The 18,928-nt window shown below is 25.6% G+C and overlaps 2 protein-coding genes across 4 annotated transcripts; both read left to right on the plus strand.

Moving 5' to 3' along the window:
* The first annotated feature begins 2,787 nt into the window (after positions 1 to 2,787).
* On the plus strand, positions 2,788 to 6,355 carry LOC132917596 (probable ubiquitin-conjugating enzyme E2 C). Of its 2 annotated transcripts, XM_060978403.1 has the most exons (6): positions 2,788 to 3,263; positions 3,359 to 3,386; positions 4,340 to 4,426; positions 4,519 to 4,726; positions 5,940 to 6,057; positions 6,129 to 6,355. In XM_060978403.1, exons 1-5 carry the CDS (start codon positions 3,160 to 3,162, stop codon positions 6,050 to 6,052), a joined length of 540 nt encoding a protein of 179 aa, XP_060834386.1. In that variant the 5' UTR covers positions 2,788 to 3,159; the 3' UTR covers positions 6,053 to 6,057; positions 6,129 to 6,355. The 2 variants fall into 2 exon arrangements, with proteins under 2 accessions (XP_060834386.1, XP_060834384.1); XM_060978401.1 differs by having other exon boundaries at positions 2,789 to 3,263; positions 5,940 to 6,250.
* Positions 6,356 to 7,661: 1,306 nt separating this feature from the next.
* On the plus strand, positions 7,662 to 18,658 carry LOC132918239 (influenza virus NS1A-binding protein homolog). Of its 2 annotated transcripts, XM_060979371.1 has the most exons (13): positions 7,662 to 7,909; positions 8,126 to 8,238; positions 13,710 to 13,891; positions 14,161 to 14,360; positions 15,174 to 15,372; positions 15,460 to 15,648; positions 15,706 to 15,837; positions 15,910 to 16,036; positions 16,098 to 16,577; positions 16,659 to 16,784; positions 16,857 to 17,030; positions 17,110 to 17,280; positions 17,358 to 18,658. In XM_060979371.1, the coding sequence occupies exons 2-13, from the start codon at positions 8,193 to 8,195 to the stop codon at positions 17,519 to 17,521; spliced, it is 2,190 nt and encodes a 729-aa protein (XP_060835354.1). In that variant the 5' UTR covers positions 7,662 to 7,909; positions 8,126 to 8,192; the 3' UTR covers positions 17,522 to 18,658. The 2 variants fall into 2 exon arrangements, with proteins under 2 accessions (XP_060835354.1, XP_060835355.1); XM_060979372.1 differs by lacking the exons at positions 7,662 to 7,909; positions 8,126 to 8,238 and having other exon boundaries at positions 13,753 to 13,891; positions 14,115 to 14,360.
* Positions 18,659 to 18,928: the final 270 nt, after the last annotated feature.

Here is an 18,928-nt window from a genome sequence, read left to right on the forward strand (position 1 = left end):
AATTTATTCAACAATTCATTCAAAATTACTATAAATAAATACATACATATATATTATACTACACACTACCATAATCCCTGCATATCATGATGAAATTGGATGTTTTTATGAAAAATAACTATATATTGTATACTTAATTTTGTTATAATAATTCAATAATATTATTCGTAAGGATTTTTCGCAATTACGTAAATTATTTTTTATTAATTTTTTTACTGTACAATGAAATTTTTAAATTATTTAGATTAGTTTTAAGCTATTTATACCACGAACCGACGAACCTATTAACAGTTAACACCATTATATGTTACGTTGGTATTGATTAGGTAAAGTTAATAAGTGACTAGTGAGTAATTATAATATTTAATAACTAATAATATTATAAATAGAAATATAAAATAATATTATAATTATTATTCTGTACCTAAGACGCAACAAAAATATAATACACGCACGTTTTCGTTTTTAAAATTCCAAAGAGAAAATTTTTTAATTACAATTCAAATATCCTGAGGAATATGATAGGTATAACCGTCATATGTTCAGAATCTTTTTTTGAATTTTCATGTACAATGATTGAATAAACATGATTAATAATATGAATTCATTATTAACAAATCCTCAATATAGCCATCTACTATAAATTATAATAACATTAATAACAATATAATTAGTAATTAGTAATTACACTTGACACTTTCTTTATAACAGAGCTATGTTTCCTCAAGTTATATTTATATATTTATATGATCGCCTTGTATAGTTCAACAGTTGTAGCTTTGTGTCAAAAAGCAAATAGGATCTTTTTTCAAGAGACAATTTTATTTATATAGCAAATGGTTCTTTAATATTAAAGTAAATGATTTGAGAACAGATTTTTTTTAATTCCCCAACTGTATATTGTATCTTTTTTTTTTTTTTTTATTATAATATTATAAAATGTTTCAGCACACAGGGAGCTATTACAAGTATTTTTAACGGTTAACAATTAATTAATTAAATTAGATTATACTAGGTACATGCATTATTTACATTGATACAAATGAGTTTATTATAGTTATAAACTTATATAATATAGTATAAGTGTAAATATATTTTCTATGGGTCTTCTGATGATGAATCTTCGCTATCCGTTAGGAGAATGTCTTGAGGGAGCCGTGGACGCAGACGTCTGTTTAGTGTTTTTTTCCCTAGGTTGTAGTGGCAGGCTCCGTCCGAATTTTTAAGATTGGTGTGAAAGTTTTGGAATTGTGTCTTTATCCATATGTTGATAAATGGTATACCCGTGTCATTGTGGGTTTGGCTGTTTCTCATAAACCATGGAGCTTTGAGGCAAATCCTCAAAAATTTGTTTTGTAAAATTTGTATCTTTTTTATCTTAGTGGGTGACGCAGCTGCCCATACAGGACAGACGTAGGTTATCAAAGGCCTTATTATTGATGTGTACAGAAGGAGTGACGATTTAATTTGCAGTGTTGATTGAGCATTGACTAGGGGGTATAGCATTCTCATTCTGGCATAGCCCTGTGTGAGTTTTTTATTAATGTGGATGTTCCATGTAAGCTTTTCGTCAAGAAAAACACCAAGATATTTAACCGAGTCATCTTTTCTGTTCCACTGTATGGCCTGGTTGTTAATGTAGATGCTTTTAGGATCTTTGTACCTTTTTAAGGTGAATATTTTAGCCGCGCTTTTAGTCGGGTTAAGGTTCAGCTTCCATTTTTGGAACCAGGAAGTGATTTCATTTAATGAAGATTGAAGTTTTTGTATCGATGTGTCTATAGAGCTGTCTTGTGTAATGATTGTCGTATCATCAGCGAACATTGCGAGTTGGGAGTTGGGAGGGCTGGGAATATCGTAGCAGTATATATTGAAGAGGGTTGGCCCTAGTACTGATCCTTGTGGGACTCCAGATTTTATTTTGTGTCTTAGTGATAAGTCTGTGTCTATTCTGACTTGGAACGTAATTTGTATCTTAAAAAAGTATAAATGTCAAAAAATTGCGTACCTATTTATAATTAGTAGTGGAAGATGAAAATGAAAACAGTTTTTATGTACAAAATAGACCAGTATAATTATAGTAGCGCGGTGAACATGATATTAATTATTAATATTCTATAAGGTACTATAATATTCCACTAACTTACCCACTAGAAACCTAATTGTAAAGGAATTTACATTTTTATTTTTATTGTCTATACTACCTTATACTTACCATTATAAAATGCTAGTTAATATCAAATTATTATTCATTGGTTATTACCCGTCCAACTACATAAAAAGCTCAAAGTTGGACGATGCTTGATTATATCTTCATCGCACTGTTGAGTCTTGAGTATAATATAATATTGTATACTTACAAGTTATTGAGCCTTATGGTAATACTAAGGTATAAATTCCGGTAACATTTTTTTGACCAAACAAGCCCACGATTTTGCGACTTGCATCCCTTGATATCACGCTTGTTTATATAACCCTATAGGAAATTGCTTAAGTCTAACTAGTTTATCAATTTTTACATTTACTGATTTACTACATTTCTGACTTCTGTAGTATAATACTATAATAGTTATTACTTATTACTAATTTCGTATAAATTGTTATTCCTGGTCGTTTAAATGGGCGGGATATTCGAGACAGACGATATCTAAGATCTCTTTGCTATCAGGTGTTCGGCATATCTTTGGTTTGTCCGTTACATTTTGTCACAGCGGTGATTAAATGATATAACCAATGAGAACACGGTAATTCAACAATCGATTGCATTCGGGAATTCGGAATAATAATATGCGTAATCCTATTTCTTTTTCCTAAAGGCTATAGACTATACTTCTTAAAATATTTAAGTACGTTTGGTCTTTGGTGTTTACATCTCCTAGTTCTCTTACTCTACTAGCGAATAGCGATTGTCGACTACTTTTGTGGTTACACTAAGCACTAAGCGGTATATTATCAAGTATCAATTTGAATTCTAGTTCGAGAATCGACTAGAGTGAATTCACGTATTACTCGTAATATTTATACATACTGTGATATTTTTAATTAATTACGGTTTATAAACGTGTTTGTTTTTCTTTCGGAATCCCAACAACCGTCCATCTTACACCATATATTGCATTATTGTTCTGCAGCCTGTAAGTTTCATATTCTTATTATACAATGGCTCAGAACGTCAATCCAAGACTCGAAGGTACTTCGTCCAACTCTCCAAAACGTAGCGAAGATATGAATGACAGAATAGAATCGAATAAAGTCGTTCAAAGGTAATATTTATGAAGCTTATGAAAATTATTTGTTATACCTGTTACATATTCTTTGATTTGGTTTTTATTAATGTATTATAATTATTATTTTTTAGATTGCAAAAAGAATTGATGAGTTTGATGGTAAGTTAAAAAATAGATGTTTTTTATTATTGTTTTTTGTTTGCTATGTACCTTGGTATAAAAAGTTTTTACTAGGAATTAAAAAAGTAACTCAAACTAAATATATATTTATTCGTGATGTGTTGCATCAATATTTTGTTCACAATTTGAAGAAACATTGAAAAATTATAATTGTAGTATAATTGATCCTGAACAAAGAGTTGCATTGAATTCAGATTGAATAAAATAATTTTAATTGTTCTAATTTAAAATTTATGGAATTTTCTAAATACCACAATTTATATAGGTAAAATATAACAAGTAAATTAATAAAGCAACAATTAATGAAGAAAAGTTATTTGTGTATTTAAAAAAATGCTTTATAATTTGGGAAAAAACTATTTCTAGTATTTTTACTATGTTACTTGTTCCACGAGTTCATGGAATCCTCAAAGACCATTAGACTAATGAATGTTTTACCACTTGTTATGCTTTATTGTGTATATTTTAATAAGTAAATTACTATATGATGGTAACAGAAAACCTAAAAACTTAATATATTCAATTCTATTATAGGTATGACACTTGTAAATTGTCATTCAATTTATTGTACTCATGCATTTTAAAGAATACAATTTACTTTTTCAACTTTGTAGTTCATCAAATGATAATAATAATAATTATTATTATTATTTAATTGTTTAATAATAATTTAGTAGGATATGTTATAAATTATGAATTAGAAACTGATACTAAATTATGTTTGTATTATGATCTGTTATTATAAGTTAATTATTTATATTTATGATGAGACAATGGGTTTTCCAAAGTTCTTATTTTAAAATATCCAATTATTATTTATTAATATATTTCTGGTGTTAAATGTTTACATTGTTGGTTAATAGGTAAATATTAAATAATCAATTCTGAAGCCATGTTAGTTATTTTAAATAATTTACATTTCAATGTTTTAGATGTCATGTGACGAATCAGTATCAGCTTTTCCAGATGGTGATAATCTTTTTAGATGGATTGCCACAATAGTTGGACCTAAAGATACTGTAAGTTTTTATTCATTATTAAAAATTTAAAAAAAAGAAAATAATCTTTAATATATTATTTATATATAAATTCTGTATTTTAATGTTTTTAGGTATATGAAAATTTAAAATACAAATTAAGTATGGAATTTCCACGTGGTTATCCATATAAACCACCCACTGTTACATTTTTAACTCCTTGTTTTCATCCTAATGTGGACTTTGCAACTGGCGCCATATGCTTGGATATTTTAAAAGAAAAATGGTCTGCTATGTATGATGTCAAAGCAATACTTATATCATTACAATCTCTTCTTGGAGGTAATTATATATTGTATTAATAAAGTATCTAATGTTTTATTTATATGTGTATAAATATGTAATATTCTATAAATTAGAATCTTGATTCTTAATCAAAAAGATGCTTCACCTGTATGTGTTGTCTCCATCTCACAAATGTTTTATACACAACATAATAAAAACCATTTCATGCGAACAAGAACTATTCAGGCTGTAGTTCAAATTAAGCAACTAAATTTTCACACTGAAAAAAAGAGAACTTCGACTGAGCAAAATCATTTTTTTGATGTTAGAATTACAAAAACAGTCTTTTGTTTTATAATAATAGTTATTTTCATTATTTGTTGTTTTGAAAAAAAAAAACAAATTTTGAAATGATAAGATCTTTTTTCGTATTAGTGATATTAAAAAATAAAAAATGATGTACAGTCAATGTTCTCCTTTTTATAGTGAGAAAATATGGTTAACTTACAGCCTGAGTAGTTTTTGATCGCACGAAACGGTTTTTACTATGTTGTGCGTTAAAATAGAGAAGTGTTCTCTAAAGTATGATGAGATGCCATTCAGATAAAAACATAATTATAAATTATTGGTATTGACGCATTAGTTATTGGCGATATTTAATAGTTAGCATATTTATTTATTATATTATAATTAATTATTTATAATTATTATATTTTTAATTATTCTACCTTATTTAAAATATTGCCTTAGAATTTTACTAGAAAACTACTGAAATAAATTAAATAATTAGAATACTGAATAATAAATCGGTTTTTAATTATATTATACATAAATAATATTAGAAAGTATCATCTATTAGTTACACTCTCATATGCTATTAGAAATATTTGCATATACATTTTGCTTCATATCATTTTTTATTTTCTTATAATTTATATCTTTAAAAAACAACAATCTCGTTAATTATATAGTAATAAGATACATTATGTTTAAATATCTTACCTTTATTTATGTTAAGTTCAATGTTGGTGAAGTTAATTTAAAAATAGACATCAGATGTCGAAGGATTATATAATGTAATATATTTAATTTGTATATACAAATTAAAATGTAGAAACTTTAATATTTATCACTCTCTGTGATTATTTTTAACTTTTACATTTTATAGACAATAGTTATTGTATTTTATTGTTGTTCTTTTCATACAGTTGTACAATTTTAAAACTAATAATATATATTAAAATAAATGCATCTCATAACTATTTTACAGAGCCAAATAATGAAAGTCCTTTAAACGTTAAAGCAGCCCAACTATGGCCAAGACAAGAAGTTTTTAAAGCAACATTGTTAAGCACATACAAAGAGTCTGAATCAACCCAATAAATTGTGTAATATAGAACTAATTTCAATGACTTAATTGTTTATTGTTCATCTTATTATTTTTTTTATTTTCCTTTAGTATGCAGTCATCTATAGGATTATTACTGTAAACTATTCTAATCAGACGTCAGGGAAATTTAATAATTTTCTGTAGTTTATTATACTATTTTATTCTCATATTATATTAAGCTTTGGTTTATATGATAATATGTACTTTTTTACTTATCCTTTTTCTTACTATATTAGATGTATAATCATATTCTTGCTTATTTAGCTGTGAATTAAAACTACTTTATATTTAATTTATGACATGTACATGGGATTTAAATTATTTTTTATTATTCATACTCCTACTTTAATCTGTTATAAATGTATAATATGTATTATTTGTTCTGGGTTCAATAAAACTAATCATAAAATAAATATTTGAATAAACATAATAAATTGGTTTAAAATGTTTGTTAATGTTCACCTCAAAATTGAAATAAATGAAAACTATTTCTTTGAAATAAATAATAATCTTTGTAATGTCAAATTGAATTTTTTTAAAGCAATACAAATATACATTTTTGCTTTAAAAAAAAATCATAAAATATTCTTTAGCCTTAAATATACTGAATAAGTTTCACCTAACTCAATATATTATAAATATGAGTCATGTAGATATTTATCAAAGATAAATAATTTATTAACTATATCAAAAACCACCATATAGTTTTGTAGGTCTTCCAAATAGACAATGGTTGGTTATATAGTGCAACCTTATCTGAAAATAAATTATTTATTTTTTAAACGCTCTATTTTTAATTATTTTTCATCAATTATATCCTTTCAAGATTTCAATAGCATGCAAATTCCCAATAATTAAATTTTAAGGTGATTCAACTATTTTAAATTGGAATTGCATTAAATCAGTTTTACTATTTAATACTCATTAAAGTAGTTATTTTTTGATTGAAAAAGGAAAAACATCTTGAACAGAGAGTTGTTGCTCCTTTAATAATAAAGAAACATTTATATTTTTGCAATTATGAATTGTTAAATTAGAAATAATCTTTTAATTATTCATTAGGATTTATTTAAATCGTCGTTTTTATAGCAATAAAAATACATTAAAACTTATTTGCATAGAACGTGTTCTATAACATATACATATATAATTAAATTTATATAAAATGTATAGTTATACATAATACAAAAAATATAAATTTTTTTCTTTTGCTACGATATATGATATTTGAGAACTCGAAAAATGTAAGAACATTAGAAAAAATATAGGATTTATTGTAAAAAAGGTTTGTTAGCGTATCGATTGAGATTTCATATTCATAACTACGTGTAAAACTATTTTGAGTTAATACATCAGGTATTTTGAAATCTCGTGTGAGACTGGATAAACCGTTAAATAGATTTAACTACAAAATTATTAGTGAGACTGGAATAGTACTGGAAACGGTAGAAATGTATCCCTAGGACGTCCAAGGATGTTAAACAGCGCGGCGATCTCATACAAGGTCCCTGGATGTGGTTGTGGGTAATGATTTTTACAGATGATACTAGGAACTCGGGCCGGTGCGGCGCTTCGGTTGAGTGGGGGGTCCTGGTGTAGTGTGAATCCATCATACAGGCCACAGATCCGAGACGGCCGAGACCACGCCACCACGGTTAATTGTGCCGTTTGCGTCGTTGCCCGTCGGCTATAGTTCGAGTCTCGTACTCTCGACTTCTCGAGTCTCGATTCTTTTCGTGACCGGAGCCGAAGACGCAACATGTGCTTTTCGGCATTATCGATCGAGCAATTATTACGTCGTAAATTATAGCTTTTTTGGAAATAATAAAATCTAATTTAACTTCGCCGAAGTAAGTACCTAATTTAATTGAATATAATAAATAAATATTTTACTATTGTGTGTTTGTGCTTATACAGTTATACCTCCAATGTTCTGTATGTATATGCATTTATAATACACTATATAGTTTTCATTGTAACTAGATTTTGTGAGATAAAATTATTAAGTTTGTCGCTATAATCATCGTCATTTAATTGTTTTTTTTTTTATTTTGTATTTTCACTAGGTATCGAGCTTAAGTTTTTGTAATATACCCTCCTACATATTATTACATACGTATATTTTGCTGAAAAATGGAGAACGATAACAAACACCCGCAGACCAACGGCTGCTTGCCAAGTATGTATTAAAACATTATTCATATATTAATTATTGCTTATTTTGTACTTTAAAAAGAATATTAAACGAACATAATAATATTTTTAAAAGAATACTTTCTTGCCTGTAACAACCAAATAGTATAGTACTAACAATTTTTTTCTGTAAAACTAATTGGAACCAGAAATTTTGGACAAAATACATGAGTATTGATTTCTGGGATAAATATTCCTTAGTGTATATCACTTTTAAGTCCCTTAATTGTTAAAATTGGTTAAGCTGTTTTGAAGATGAATTAAGAACAGTATTTATTTGTATAGATAGATCATAGATGTATAAACAATTAGGATTATAAAACAATAACAATTTAAATTTGATACTTGATGAAAATAACATTTGACACAAGTATATTACTTAAATGATTAAAATTGTGTACTTACCTAGTTATAATGTATATGTATGGTTATAAATTATTACTCGTTGGGTTCCATCACTGGTTGGCCTCCCTCTTCAAGTTATTCAAGTTAAAAATGTACATAAATTATCAAATTTACTTATTGTGATGTTAAACACAGATTGTAAATATTTCATTTTTCAATAAAAAAAAAAAAAAAAAAAAATTATTACTCAATTAAGATACCTATTAATAGTTGCATGTGTTTTTAATATATTTAAATTTATAACAGATATAAAATACATATATTTCAATTTCAATTACTTAAATTAATTATAAATGAAAAATAATATTAATAAGTACTAAAATTAATTAATTAATATATATATATATATGTAATATAATGTATGCTTAAATTAAATCATAATTTATAATGTATACTGTCATACAATTGACTTACTTATTATAAACATTCTGAAAAGTTTCCATATTTTTAACATAAACAATTACGAAGATTATAATATGTATTATATTAATTAAACATTCATAATTTATATTTGGTTATGTTTTAAGTATCAAATTACAATAATATTTGATTGTTTTTTATTTTTATATTTTTATTAAAAATATTTATGTAGATAGATAAGTTTAAGTTGAAAATTCATTTATTTTTAACAGTTAGCAATTATTTTTAATAAGTTGAATGCTTTATATATCTAACCATAATAAATATTTAGGTGTAATGTATTAGTTTAACATTTTTATTGATTATTATCATTAATTAAAAAGAATAAAATAAAGTAAATATTTTCTCTTATAAATAATGGTTTACTGTTTAGTTAGTACCTTTTGAAATTCATAATTTCGTAACTTGGGAGTCAAACAGACATCAATTTATTGAAAACTAGGTGTAAAGCAGTGGTTTTCAACCTTTTTATGCTTATGGCACATTTCTTATAAAGTTATAACCATACATTTTGACGGAACACTAAAGTAATAATGTAATAAAAATTTTAATAGAAATTTTTATTTTTAACACTTATTAATATTATACGCGTGTACCACGGTTGCGATTCATGGCACACCTACTGCTAGTTCGCAGCACACTTATGTGCTGCGGAACATCGGTTGAGAAATACTGGTATAAAGTATGTATGCTATTGGTGAAACCGGTGGTGTGCCAAAGTAGAATTTTTTGAGTAATTACCTCAAATCACCTACAAAGTTTTTAATAATAATATTTATGGTGTAAGGTAAAAAAAATCTAAATAAATAGCTGTGGGTACATAGGTGGTTAAATGGTAGTTAAAGTTTATAAACCAAGGATAGGTCATTCATATTTTATAATATTTTTCATTTATATTATTATTTTTAAGAAATTTAATTTTATTGACAAATGTTAATTGTTGAGTTTCATTAAAAAAATTAATTTTATTTCATGACATTTATCGTATGATACTTTATACTTTTTTTAAAAACAAATTATTGAGTCTAACTATAATCACACTAAAAATAATAAAGTATAAGATTTATAAAACCCTAAAAGTGTTAAATATAAATTTAACATCTATATTATATAATATATTATAATATTTAAAATTTTAATATTTGTAATTTAAATCAGATTTGTATCATAAATCATAATAATAACACAAAATATACTATATAATAATTAATAGTAAATAAGTATTTCTGTCTTTTGAATTAAATTTATTAATATACATAATTGTTAAACTCACTGCTCTGTAGTTAAAATATTGTTTTAGTCTTGATACTTTTAAAGTATTATCTAATGAATTACAGTTATATTTTATGGTTTATATTCTCATAGACATAATATAAACAATAATTAACATTTGTACTTAGGTAATCTATTAATCTGAATTACATACATTTTATATTTCTACAATATTTTTAGAATTTGAAAAGTAACAAGTCATACACATTTTTTCTTTAGTAAATCTTATAAATTATAATTATATTAACAAAAACATATTTCAATAAAAATAGTTTAATTAAATTAATTTATCTCATAATTTATAATAGTCTAGGATTGTTAGGATTGTGATATTGCTGTTTTAGTTGAATAAGCATATCAATTAATTTAAAATACTACTTTGACCTTAATAATATTTCTAATTATTATTACACGAATCTCCATTCCTTGATATTGTGTTATGTTATCGTACACCACCAATTATAAAATGTACCTATTAATTCGAACCTTGAATAGTAAATATGAACAGTATTTCATAATTTGGTTAAGGTGTCTTAACAATTTGCGTTGTAATTTGTTGAAACTTATCAATTTGTAGCCTGCTGGTGTAATACATTTAAATAGGTTACATATTAATATATTATACTATTATAGTAAGTTACTTCTACTCCAGCAGGTATCCATTTTAAATTTCAGAACACCTAGGGGTATGCCCGTAGTTTTTCGTTAAGATTCAACGTAAAAATTTAGAATTTATATTTTGTATTACATTATGATGAATCACGATCACCACATCAAATCTATTTCTATGTGGTTATACCCTAGTATATCGGTGTATACTGTAGGTATGGTATATATCTAATAATAATTAAAAATCGTTCTAATCGTGTATTTAAAATTTAAATGTTTCGTCAAAATAGTAAAACTAGAACCAGTTTTCACTGCATACCTACCTCGTTTCTTTAAATATAGATAGGAATCCTGTAGCCTTTCTATATAAACTATTATTAACTCTTTTTTATTCTTTCAAGAATTTACAAGACAATCTATTTCCTACCCAGCAATATTTTGCCTCGCGAAATTTTGTCTGGTGCATGTCATTACTCTTTATTCTTTAATAATTGTATTTTATGTATTTTTAACATTTAGTACCTACTTACTAAACAGCAACTGCGTGAAATTTTTTTTATAATAAATTATTAAATTATATTAAGCCGGATCCAAGATATTCGTGTCTTGATATTATTTTGAATAGCATAATCCTTAGCAATATCTACATTGAAGGTGCATATACCTAATGCAAATGTACATTGTAGTACCTAACCTATACATAATTGTCAATTAATGAATAATCTCCGATCATATATTATTGTATATTTATATTATACTTTATTACAATAATATAAAAATATTTTATTTAAATAGTGTTGCGTTTATATAACTATTTTAGAAATAAAATTCCCAATTAATTATTTTTACAGTGATGAATAAGGAATAACAACAGTCAACAATAATATTTTATTGTCTCAGTTAATTTTTATCAATATAAAACTATTGTCTTTTAACATTTTGAACTTTTGAATGTATTTGTATATAGTTACTAATGTTACTATGATTATAGTATTATTTATTATCTTAAATGGCGTATAGATACTAAACATGAATTAGGTTACTTATTATTTTATACACATTTTTTTTTGTTATATTATGACCAAGACCATATCTATGTTCTCTTGTTAAATATTGTTTAATGGTCATGATGTGTTTGTGTACTACTGACTAAAAAATTAGGATTCCTCGTATATTATCATTGTCTTATAATGCGATGCAACATTAAAAATGTAGTTTTTGTTGTGTACTTGTGTTTAATATTGTAGTTACGTGTATTTACGATTGACCTGTAGACTATTATTCTAGTATTATCTAACAATTTAAATAGAGAATATTATATCTATTGAGTTTTAAATATTTTAATGTTTTACAAATTTGGTTGTCAATATTAAACATGTTACATAATTTTAATTAAATGTTTTAATATTGATTGAATGCTGATATACGAAATTTATATTAATTCAATATTACTTATTGGCAACGTATAAACATATTAAGTTTTTATATTTTCTTAGAATATAGTAGTATCTCATTTAATACGATGTTAATAGGATGTTTTTAATTACTTATTTTTATTAAGCCGTAGCCCGTAGGGATGAAGGTATTTACTTTTAAGAAGTCTAAAAATAGATAGTCGATTTTTCGATACTAATTTTATTATTCTCAAATACCTATTCTTAAGTATTTTTTTTTAGACAGTAAATGTATAATAACTAATAAGTAATAATATGATAGTAATAGTAGATACTACTCGTATGTTAAAAAGTAATATTGTTGATAGATTCGTTTTGTTTAAGTGCGTCATTTTAAAATCAATAAAACGTTTATATACATATATATAAATATATGTATTATTAATTTAAACTAGTCACGATATTTAGGTACAAGGTCAATATCGAATAAGCAGATAAATAGTAAATAAGTAAATCCAATATGTTATATATTATTACGCCAGGGTCTTAAACTCAAAGCAAAAGGGACAAGTCAATTTGTGTACTTCATCAATCGTTTAAATCAAGGTTATTCCCTTTACCCCCACTTTAAGTTTTTTTTATTGTAGTGCTTCTATCAAATCAATTCATCAACCCTTATAGTCGTGTATTGGCGTCATCAAAGTAGAGTTAACATTTTAAAATAAACAGTGATCGGGTCGTTATGGTATCATCTTTTTTACATCAACAAATCTAATGTAATAATTTGTTGTTGTAACTTATGATGCATTATAAAATGTAATTTTATAATGTTAAGAAATTAATTTTTGTTATTTTTTTCAGTTCTTGTTTGAAAGCAGATATTTTTGTTATATTTTAATTATATAAATTATACAATTATTGAGTTAGAGTTGTAGTAGATATCTTTAAAAGTTTTCAAGAGTCCTTGATATTTGTTTTTCAACTTATGATATCTATCTCTTAGTTATAATAGCCAATTCATGGTTTATCATATGATTTTTTTTTAAATGTAATTTTTTAGTGTAGGTATCTACTAATATATAACAATAATATGTATAGTTTATGTTTATACATATTATTGATTATGAAAATTTTGTTTTCGTGACTAAAATAATTTTATATTTTTTTAAATACTAATGGGTGAATATTTTTAATAATTAGGAAATTTAATAAATTATTAATTTTTTTAAAGAAGTTTAATATTTTAAAATCCATAAAATAGTTATTTTGAAAATAAGTTATTTTTTATATTTGATTTGAAATTAATTACAATTATCATACTGAATAATTATATTGGTTTTAATTATTTGAATTTCAGATGGGCATAATAACATTAATAACATAGAAAAAGTTGCTACAGACAAAAATATGAGTCCTGATTTAAATGGCTGTGATACGGGAGCTATGTTTGTGATGGAAGATGAAGATCATCAAACGGTATTACTAAATACACTTAACATGATGCGCAAAAGTCGAACATTTTGTGATGTTATATTAAATGTAAGTTAAATTATTGATTATGATTATTTAATTAATCGGGTCTTGTCAAGTTTATTATATGTTTAATTACAAATTAAGTATTTTAGACTTACATAATTTATGCAATTGAGAATAAATTATAAAATTAGATTGGTTAAAATTAAAAGATTGGCTGACATGGGAATTTTTATTTTTCATTTTTATTGAATAAACTATTTTGTTAATTTGTGGGTTGGACGGGAAGTGTTGACTATTTTGAAACGTAGACCGACCACCATGAGTGTGTGTAGGTGGGCAATTGCGAGTTACACGGTCACCGTGCTGTGTTGGCCAGCTCGAGTCGGTTTCTGATGGAGATGTTTAGCACTGATGATGAAGAAAAGAAAGGTTCACAACGAGAAGCAATAACAACATATACACTGAATGCCACTGGTCCACTCAGCGATTGTTCTGCTGTTGAGAAGCTCATCGAATACACCTACACATCTCGGTAACGCATTGTCGCTACCATTTATTTATCTAACTAACAGCATTACTTTCTTGATGTATTAAGTAGAAATATAAAAAAAAAAAAAAAACATTCAAACTTATAGTGATTTAAATAACTGTATTAAAAATCAATATAGAACCATCAGTACCTATGTTTTCCATTTAATAACTATTTTGATTCTTGGCACAAATAAACATTAGATAGTATAAAGTATTGTCAAAAGCTAAAGTAATAAGCTATAATATTCTTAATATTTTTTTTAACCCTTCAGTATGAATAAGGAATAGTTTTAATATATTACTGATTAATAATCAATTGTGTGTAATACATACAATTAGTGATTAAGTAAGCTATTCTCTAATCAGACTAACCATTGTGAATATCAAACTTGTTTTTTTATTTTAATCTGAAATAATTTTTTTTTATATATTTTATTTAGTTAAAGGAAAAGAATCAAAAATATAAATCCTTTATGTGTTATTTATTTTTCATTTAGTTAAAAATAATATATAAACTCTTTCTTTAATTGATTCAAATAAGTAATAATATATCACCTTTGCAATAAAAGGCCATAGGGTGGGCTATGCATGTTTCAACACATTAATTAATTTATTACTCCTAATTAAAATAATTTAAATGTTCTTAATTAATAACATAACTTTCTAATGCTATAAACAAATCTATGCTTGGGTATCTTCCACTATCCTACATTTAAAATTATGGTCGGTGTTAATTTTTTTCACTAAACTTTTTAAAATATTAAAAATAGTATTAGGAATATATTTTTATTTGATTTTTGTTTATGTTTTTCAGTCTAGAAGCAAATGTTTATCAAGTAAAATCAATATTTCAAGCAGCCTGTTACTTGAAAATGGACCGTATCGCAAAAGAATTAGCTCGTTTCATGCTGAAATACTTAAATGTCGATAATTGTATTGAGATACGTTCTCTTCCTTGTATATCAACAAGCATATCTTTTATAAATCAAGTTAACTCATTTATATCAGCACACGTAAGCTTAATACTAATACTAATACTAATTAAAAAGAAAAAAAGAAAAAATTATAATTACTTTTATGTCTCTGACTTAAAATTTTAGATGAAAGAAATTGCTGAGACTTCAGCTTTCCTTTCATTGCCATGTATACAAATAGAGATTTTAAGTCAAACAAAACAAGAGATGTCGTTGAGTACAGGTGATTCTGTATCTCAGTTAGTATTAGATTGGATTAAACGTTGTTATGATGAGAATGAACCAGCAACATTCTTTAATGGACTTATGGAAAAAGTAAAATATTAAAAACAAGTATTTGTATTATTTTAAATCAATGATTTCTTTGTTTAGACATATATGTTATACTTGGCATTAGATAACATATTACAAGATTGTTCAGAACTTCCATCTGGAGAGTTAAGTGATACTGAAATTGTACAGGATTATAAAAAACTCTCCAAGAAATCAACATCTATTCCTAAGGTACAAATTAATATTAAATATGTAATTTTTAGAAATATTTATTATATTTTTTATGATATTTGTATACTTTAGAATAGACGTAAAGGTCAAATACAACCAGCTAAATCTAGAGTTTTGATATGTAACCGTGAAATGCATGAGCGAAGAGAAAGTTTTATTGATAGTGATTGGACTATACTTGGTGTCACTTGTGTTGGAGGTACCTATTTATTTCTTATTCTATCATCAAAAAATCTTACTGGTATTTATTTTGTGTTTAGAGCATACCTTTTCTGCTTTGGGTTCACTAAAAGGTCAATTGTGTTCTTTGAGCATAAAATTAAAACTTAATATATCTATGTTATCAAATCCACCTTCTACTCAACCATCACCATTGCATAGCCGAGCTGAGTCCCAAGAATCATTGCCGGATCTTTATTGTGCTTTAGCTCACATGACATCTGGGAAATGTGCAATTGGTTGTGCTAATCTTAACAACAATCTATTAGTATGTGGAGGTTATGATCGAATTGAATGTATAAAAAACGTAGAGTCTTATGATCCTGAACAAAATGTTTGGGAAACTTTTGAACCCATGTGTGAAGCACGTGGACGGTTTAATATAGCAGTACTGAATAAAAAGGTATATGCTGTTGGAGGATGTAATGGAACTACTGAATTATCTACAGTTGAATGTTATGATATGATTAAAAAGAAGTGGATTCCTGTGACTTCTTTACCACTTGCTCGATCAAACACAGGTAAATAACTTATTTAATGATGTAATTAAATTAATAACGTTTGAAATTACCATATTTTATGTATGTAATATCATTTTTTAGGTGTTTGTGAGTTGAATGGTAAAATATATTGCATTGGCGGATGGAATGGTCAAGTTGGAATTAAACAAAGTGATGTCTATGATCCAAATACAAATAAATGGACAAGTATTGCTCCATTGCAAACAGGTATGGTTTACTAAAATACAATGTTTGATTTAAAAAAAAAATAAAACTAAAATACAAATTTAAACCAATTAGGAAGAAACCAAGCAGGTGTATGTGCAATGAATGGTAAAGTGTATGTTGTGGGTGGTTGTGATACTTGGAATTGTTTAAACACTGTTGAGTGTTATGATCCTGAAACAAATTCATGGTCATTTATTAAACCAATTATTACACCTAGACGTGGTTGCGGGCTTGCGCATATAAAAGGTTTGTACTTAACTTTTTCATGAAGTTTATACATACCACCAAAATTAATATAATGACATATTCATTATGTTTTTTATAGGAAAATTATATGTTGTTGGTGGTTCTGATGGAACTCAATCACTGTGCACAACTGAAATATATGATCCAGATGAAAGAATGTGGAGTCCAGGTCCAAACATGACTACACCTCGTGCAAATGTAGGAGTTGCTGTAGTTGGGAACAGATTGTATGCAGTTGGAGGATTTTCCGGTAATTATCAATACATTTTTTTTAACATTTATACTTGGTTTCATTAATTATAAAAATATAAATATTATTTTTTTAAGGTAAAAAATTCTTAAATAGTATTGAATTTTTGGATGAATCCATGGATGAATGGACTCGATTTAGTCCAAGAAATAATTGTTCAAAATCAGCATCTCCACTTCCAACAACTGATGCAGTCTGTAATTTTAATGATTGTGAATTATTAAATGGTGTCTCAGAGTAAAGAAAAGAAAATAATTTCTTTTTATACATACATACATACATATATATTATTATTATTTTTTGAACATTTTGTATTTAAATAATATTTATTTTAACAGTGTTGTCATTTTACAGCGCTCACTATAAATTCCCCAACTGACCCGTCATTTGGGATAACTGGAAAAATTATGTATTATAATACCTAAAACTTCTGACCAATCTAACACTATCAAAATTTTCTATAAAAAAAAAAAAATTATTTTCTTAATTTTTTTACAGAACAAATAATGTATAATCTTTTTATTATACCCAATAAATCTTTAAAATATAATATTTTCATAGTTTACCAAAAATAATTACATTTCATAGGAAAAAAATCAACAGGTAAAATTAATTAATTTTAACCAGTTGTTTTTAAATCCCATTCCAATGTCCCAATATATAATAATACCATACGTAATTACATGAACAATGCTATAAGATGTAAATTCCTGTTTGGTTATTGTCAATTTTTGAACATGGTATTAATGAATGGTAAATAATATATGTGTGAGCATGGATAATTATGGAAGTTTAGTTATTAATAATTAATATATTTCAACACCCAATTTCAACTAAATAGGCTATTTACCAAATAATTAATAAATAATAAACCAGCAATTTAAATAATGAATATATTTATATTATTTTTATGGTCGAGTACTTATGTATAGTAACAGAAGATGTTTGATGATTTAATTCTTAATCTTGAAAACAATTTCTTAGGTGACAATCCATATTTCAAGAATAAAATATTTAAAAAAATGTAAATCTTAAAAGGTTCAAATACATTTTAAAATACTAGTGCTTTAAGAATGTACTGGGTATTTCATAATTTATTGTAGTAGCTAAAGGAAATACATTTAAAATAAATTAAACACAAATATTGTTACTAACTAAGAAACAAAAAATTCTGATGTATTAATTATTGAGAAACATCACTTGTGGTTTAGTTCCTGAATGTATTTTATTATTTAAAAAAATAATTCATTATAAGCAATAATTATAAAACAGAATTTACTACGTTTAATGATTGTCAAACAATTGTACATTTTTATTTATTTTATTGGTTTTAAAAATCATCGAAATTGAAAATAAAGTGAAATGTGTTAAATTATTATTAATTTGTCTTATTATGAAAATAAAATAATAATATCGTCTGCATCCTTGTATCTTTTATTTTTACTGTTTTGGGGCTAGGGAATTAGTAGATATCTCTATTTCTGAGCCTCTGGCATAACTTATTTGCATTAAGAGGATTTCAGTGCACTGTTTGTTTTCTCTCTCTAGCCCACGCGCAACATAGACAAAACGCATTTACGCAGTCTGAGTAGAACTCTCAATTTTGGTTCTAGAGTAAATATACCTATTATAAAATTAAATTTTGAAA

The sequence above is a fragment of the Rhopalosiphum padi genome, chromosome 1, assembly GCF_020882245.1.
Source record: "Rhopalosiphum padi isolate XX-2018 chromosome 1, ASM2088224v1, whole genome shotgun sequence".
NCBI classification, from domain to species: Eukaryota; Metazoa; Arthropoda; class Insecta; order Hemiptera; family Aphididae; genus Rhopalosiphum; species Rhopalosiphum padi.

Coding starts and splice junctions, on each gene's coding strand:
- LOC132918239 (XM_060979371.1), top strand. CDS start 8,193: ATGGAGAACGATAACAAACACCCGCAGACCAACGGCTGCTTGCCAA. Junction 13,892..14,160: donor TTTGTGATGTTATATTAAAT/GTAAGTTAAATT, acceptor GAGTGTGTGTAG/GTGGGCAATTGCGAGTTACA. Junction 15,838..15,909: donor AATCAACATCTATTCCTAAG/GTACAAATTAAT, acceptor TGTATACTTTAG/AATAGACGTAAAGGTCAAAT.
- LOC132917596 (XM_060978403.1), top strand. CDS start 3,160: ATGGCTCAGAACGTCAATCCAAGACTCGAAGGTACTTCGTCCAACTCT. Junction 3,264..3,358: donor TCGAATAAAGTCGTTCAAAG/GTAATATTTATG, acceptor ATTATTTTTTAG/ATTGCAAAAAGAATTGATGA. Junction 3,387..4,339: donor AAGAATTGATGAGTTTGATG/GTAAGTTAAAAA, acceptor TCAATGTTTTAG/ATGTCATGTGACGAATCAGT.